Source organism: Daucus carota, chromosome 7 (genome assembly GCF_001625215.2).
Source record: "Daucus carota subsp. sativus chromosome 7, DH1 v3.0, whole genome shotgun sequence".
Lineage (NCBI taxonomy): Eukaryota > Viridiplantae > Streptophyta > Magnoliopsida > Apiales > Apiaceae > Daucus > Daucus carota.
The window spans coordinates 31,379,499-31,385,740 of record NC_030387.2 but is presented as its reverse complement, the minus strand read 5'-3'; the positions used below and the strand labels follow the sequence as shown (position 1 = coordinate 31,385,740).

General features: G+C 38.8%; 1 protein-coding gene across 1 annotated transcript; it reads left to right on the top strand.

The window, feature by feature from the left end:
* The first annotated feature begins 3,447 nt into the window (after positions 1–3,447).
* LOC108194922 (uncharacterized) lies at positions 3,448–5,338 on the top strand. The gene is made up of 2 exons (XM_017361858.2): positions 3,448–3,598; positions 3,699–5,338. The coding sequence occupies exons 1-2, from the start codon at positions 3,448–3,450 to the stop codon at positions 5,336–5,338; spliced, it is 1,791 nt and encodes a 596-aa protein (XP_017217347.2).
* Positions 5,339–6,242: the final 904 nt, after the last annotated feature.

The window sequence follows — 6,242 nt, the reverse complement described above, 5'->3', positions numbered from 1 at the left end:
GCATCAAATATTGTCTTTGTCCTGCAGAAAGTCTCCAAACAAACGTTAGTAAACTTAATTGTCACTTCAAGAAGTAACCATTGATCGACATTTATACTTTCAGAGAACTTTGTGATAAAACAACGAAAAAATTCACATCCATTAAAGGACCGAACTCCTTCGACTTTCACACAAGGTGGAGGCTCGGGTGGTGGTTTTTCAGAACTCTTCACTTTCACAGGAGTCATAAGAACTTCTTGGCCTTTCATGTCACTGAATAAAGAGATGAAATTGCTATCCTCTTTTTCCAAGAGTTGAAGTGTAAGAGCCTTTTGGACTGGATAACCCACCAGATTTTGTGTAAGATCATCTTGGACAATCATCATGTCAGCTTTAAAACATGTACTCTCAAGTATAGGGGTAGAGGTTGGATTGAAAGCCAAATTTTCAATATCAGAACATGGAGCAACCTTGATTGAGCTAATCCCCTTCAGGAAATGTAATTCAAGCACACCTGGTGTAGGAGAAACTACGATCAACTCGATATTGCTTTTTTCACGCACCTCATCATCGCCCACACGGTCCATAACAACAACTTCATCGATTTTGCCGTCAGCGACACGATCTTCCTCTTTATTAATAGGCACATCATCATCCCAGGTCGAAAAACTATCACAATCTCCATCATTTGTAAGAATGGTAGCATTTATGTCATCTTCAACTTGGGTGGCTATAAGTGGAGAAGAATCGGGTTGTTCGACAGTAAAAGAACTAGCTAACCGCTCAAGTCGAGCCTCCATCATCAGTTGTGTAGCCTTGAGTTCCTTAAGCGTCTTGTTTATGTTTACCAACATATCATATACCTCATTTGTTTGATCAGAAAGCACTTCTACAGTGGGTTGAGGAACCTGTAGATCTTGTACTTGAGGATATTGATACTGTTGAGATTGTGGTTGCTCATATTGAGGCTGATAATACTGTTGCTCAAACTGATCATATTGTTGCATTGGAGGTTCTTCATAACATTGTTGCTGAAATTTTTGTTCTTGAAATTGATGTTGACCATGATATGGGAAATCACCAAAATTGTTGTCCATGTAAGAGAAATCTGGTTGATCCATCCATTCTTGATCATAAGAATTAGAATACTGATTGTACTCATATCCTTCTTGATAATTATATCCATGTCCCGACTGAGTATTCTGAGAGTTGAAGTGGTTATAAGAGCATTCATAACTATAGTGACCCTGAACACCACAAACTTGACAGAAGCTGTATGTTGTAGGGGCAACTTGTGACATCTCATCGACACTCATCGGATACAAGGTCGGCTCTGTAGCTTTCGACGAATATGCCTCAACTATGGAAGATAGAAGTGCAAAGGTATCGACTTCTTCCATTGTAACCCGGTAACAGCACAAACACAGCCAAGAACGCAGTAAAAGCTACCTCACTTGGAACTGAAGTCCCAAGGAGGCAAAGGAAACATTATAAATAACTAAACAAAAACAATAGATACAACAACAACTAAGAAAAGTGAGAAAAGAATCCGAGTCAGTGAATTTTAATGCACACTGATGACAAGTACGTAAACTAATTAATTAACACCGAGTCCCCGGCAGCGGCGCCAAAAACTTGTTCGCAGAAATCTACACGCAAGCGCACGTGATCACAAGTAATATATTAAGTTCGTTCCCACAGAGACTGGTGAATTAAGAATACGCACCTATGCAACAATGTATGAGTAATTTTCACTGCTAAGACAATTAACAAGGATGTGTTCTTTTATACTAATAACTAAATTTACTAATCAAATTCAGAATAGAAAAACACATGGGATTCTAACTTCATTATCGAATTCATCTAGAATTGAAATTACTGATTAACATGCGACTGTTGATCCTAATCAGACAACACGAAAGTAATACATGCCAACTCTCGTTGCACACATATCATACCAATCAAAATCCGCAATTAAGACAGAAATCTCATGGACACCAACAAAGCTCAGACCCTATATCTCTATAGCGGTAGTGTAAGCAGAGAGGTTTAATAACAAGTCGTCTATCGTGATTACACAGGGTGATAAAAATAATTCAAGTCTACCACAAATTATGTTTCATTCACATAATCCTATGTTTACATGGCAAAGTTCTAAATTCAATCATCCACTCTCGCTTCAGAAAGAATTAACAAACAACTTAGAAGTTAGCTACGCTCCTAAGAAGAATAAGCACGGCTCATGCAAAGAAATCAACATACGTCACAAAATCACATAATTAATATTCGTTACTAGACTACATCGATAAATCCATTAGAATCCCATGAAGGCGGTTAGTTCATAATCGAACTAATCGACATCATGGGTTCTAATGAAAACATGATAAATAAACGACAAGAATTAACGGAATAAAAATGCTTGAATTAATAATAAAGATCACACGTTACAGATTTGATGTTCACGATCTCGCTCGAAACTGTCACTTCCTCGCGAAGAACGATCTAATACAAACTGATAATGTGCTTGAATGATTAAACTGAAACTACGATATTGTTCTCTACTACAAACTACTTCTATGCGGCTAGGGTTTTACACACGAGAAATTAAAATACATTGACCAAGTCAACCGGGCCTCGACCGCTGCGAAAATCCATCAGAAAAGCTGTAAAAATCGGCCCGGGGAAGTTCTGCTGGGCGCGGCCGCGCTAAACTAGCGCAGGCGCGCTAGTTGGCTTTAATGTAGCGCGGGCGCGCTAAGAACTAGCGCGGGGGCGCTACTTTCTGACTTTGGACTAGCGCGGGCGCGCTAAGAGTTAGCGCGGGGGCGCTACTTTCTGCCACTGGCAGCCTGTTTCTTCGTTTTCAGCTCGTTCTCGCGTGCATGCCCTTCCTCGCTCTAGTACCACTTCCGTAGGTGATCACGGTTGCATTTAGCACATGCAACAAGCCCTTTAAACCCCTAGACAGCTCTAGTGGACGAGTGTGTTCTCGTGAGGGTTTGTAGAAGATGTACCCACAAAATCCCAAGTCGTGATGAATCCACAATTCTCTATTCTTGCAAATAATGCACCAAAAACAACCTAAAATGAGAGAAAATCACTTCATCACCTCAACTCGTGACCTGCACAGAAAAACACTAAAAACACATCAAAAGACACTAAACACTTAAGTACAACCAACCAATTTAAGTGGAAATGAAGGCCTATAAGTGTGTATAAATACCACTTATCACCTACACTCATCACAGTGCAGGTGAACTATGGTATCTACGTCTATTGCTTTCAAAGGTCCGTGGACCGACTTCTTTTGAGTGTCTTAGGACAGTAAAGGGTAAGCTTTTTGCAACTTTTCACGAGGCATGTCAAGAGTATGGTCTGTTAGACAGTGATAAGGAATGGCATGAAGTACTACAACAATGTTCAGCTTGCGGTTTCCCTCCCCAGATTCGTCAACTGTTTGTTCACATAATGGTGAACTGCAAAGTGAGTGACCTTAATATTTTGTGGAAGAGTTTCTGGAAGGAGATGTCTGATGACATGCTATTGCAGCAACGCAGAGTCACTGGGAACCCACAACTTATTCTGAATGAGAAGCAACAAGAATTTTTCGCTCTTGCAGGTAATTTCTTTTAAAGCCCTTGCAAATTATTCAGTACACACTGCCATTACATGACTCCACAATTTATTGACTAATAACACATCATATCTGAAATATGCAGAGATCCATAAATTGCTTAAATCTATTGGGAAGTCACTGAAAGATTTTAACCAGTTGCCTCAACCTCCCTCAAGTTATTTGGACTTCAGTGCCAATAATTTAATAATAGAGGAAACAAGATATGATCAATCTGAAATGGAGAAACAATATGAAGAGCTGATTGCCAATTGTAACCCAGAGCAGCTGTCTGTGTACAAATCTGTCATGGAGTCTGTTGAAAAAAATGAAGGCGGAGTGTTCTTTGTTTACGGAAGCGGGGGTTGCGGGAAGACGTACTTATGGAGGACACTGATAAGTAAGTTAAGATCTGAACGAAAAATTGTTATCCCAGTTGCTTCTTCCGGAATTGCTGCAACACTTATGCCTGGGGGCCGTACCGCCCATTCAAGGTTCAAAATACCTATTGTCCTTGATGATCATTCCATGTGTTCAATATCACATCAATCTGATATTGCAGAACTAATTAAGCGTACAAGTTTGATCATATGGGACGAAGCACCAATGCAACATCGGTATTCTTTTGAGTGTCTTGATCGATCTCTACGTGATATAATGAAAGCTGTAGATCCTAACCGCTTCCACCTCCCATTTGGAGGAATTACTGTTGTCCTCGGGGGTGACTTCCGACAAATACTTCCTGTCATTCCTAGGGGTTCAGAGGGTGAAATTGTTTCTTCTTGCATCACACGTTCAAAGCTCTGGAAGATTGCTACAGTTTTCAAATTATATCAGAACATGCGTCTGAACAAAGGCACTAACGAGGAAGAGGTTCAAAATTTAAGAGATTTTGCCAAGTGGGTTCTGGATGTTGGCGATGGTAAGATTAAGCCTCCAACTGCTGGTGACAGAGAATATCATGATGATGACATCAGCATTCCAGAACACTTTTGCAACCTTGAAAATTCAAACAGTGTTGATGAGATGATTGATAGTACATTCCCTGATTTTTTGAAGAATTTCAAGGATCCAGAATACTTAAGTGAGCGTGCAATATTGACGCCAACTAACCAGATTGTTGGACATGTGAATACGCTCATAGTGGAAAAGATTCCTGGAGAAATGCATTCATATTATAGTGTCGATTCTGCCGAGGATTTTCCAGGTAGTGAAAGAGACCAGATGCAGTCATTTCCACCCGAGTACATGAACTCATTAAACGTTCCAGGTTTGCCTCTTCACGAACTGAAACTAAAAGTTGGCACTGTCGTTATGCTTATGCGCAACTTAAATCAAACACTTGGTTTATGTAATGGAACCCGAATGATGGTGACCAAGTGTCTTAAACATTGTGTGCAATGTGAAGTCATATCGGGGTCTTACAAGGGAACAAAGCATTTCATCCCTAGGATGGAATTATCTCCATCTGAAACCCGTTTGCCCTTTCGATTATGTAGAAAGCAAATGCCACTGCAAATCTGTTATGCAATGACCATCAACAAATCACAAGGGCAGTCTCTGGAGAAAGTTGCTTTGTTCCTACCTAAACCAGTCTTCACCCATGGCCAATTATATGTAGCTATTAGTCGCGTCACTTCTCCACAAGGTCTGAAGCTATTCATAAACGATGAAGAGGGTAACACTACCAACATCATTGCCAATGTTGTTTACCGGCAGATTTTCTACAATTTACCAGTCATTTAGCTATGTTGTTGGTAGAGTCATTGTTGTTACCTTCAAGCTTACTTTGTATTTTTGAACTACATTTTCTGCAGTCTGTGTACTAACTGCTGAATGAACATCCAGATGTGTAACTTTTTAAGCTATGAAATGGCATCTCCTTTTGCTATTTAGTTGGAATATTACACATGCATTAAAACAGCTGGAAGAGTAATATGTTATTCTACCTTGGTAATTGGGTTACAGCACTTTAAAAAATTGAATCTTTAACATGTAGTTAATATTCCTTTCATTTTGTGTTAATGATTGTTTAGTTCAAATATTACAGTATTATTTTTTAAAGATTCAATATGTCGAACCAATGATTAAATTTGAGTTTAGTCTTAAATACAAACCAGGTAAAAAAAAACAAACCAATATATCATGAATTGTTACTCTATATTACTTTATGACTTTAAACAGATAAGAAAGTAACATACAAGTACAATTATTGGTGTTGTATGAGGACCACAAAAAAAGTATTGACTAGATCTAATATCTCTTTCCATTGTCTTTTTAGGGTAAGCCACTGCCAACTACATTCATTTCTCCAGACCTGAGGTATCTCTTAACTTTTGCTGCCTTACAGATTTGTTATTTAACAATACAAGTTTACTAAACCAAACTCTTTTTTTTGTAGATCTGTTTTGATATAGTACGTTAAGATGCCTTTCAACAAGTATGACATGTTATCGAGCTTAAATGATTGTACGGATGAATGGCTGATAAGAGTGAAAGCACATACTGTTTGGAGGGTAGTTAATCGAAAAACGGGTGAATTCAAAGGCTTGAATATAGTTTTTTTCGATGACTCCGTAAGCTTTACGTTTAATACTTTTTATACTAGAGTTTGTTAGAGTCTCAAGATTTCACTAATTACTTTGACATT

Excerpts from the sequence above, each read along its gene's own strand:
- LOC108194922 (XM_017361858.2), top strand. The coding sequence starts at position 3,448 with ATGGTGAACTGCAAAGTGAGTGACCTTAATATTTTGTGGAAGAGTTTC. Across the intron at positions 3,599-3,698 it reads AGAATTTTTCGCTCTTGCAG|AGATCCATAAATTGCTTAAA; the intron begins GTAATTTCTTTT and ends TGAAATATGCAG.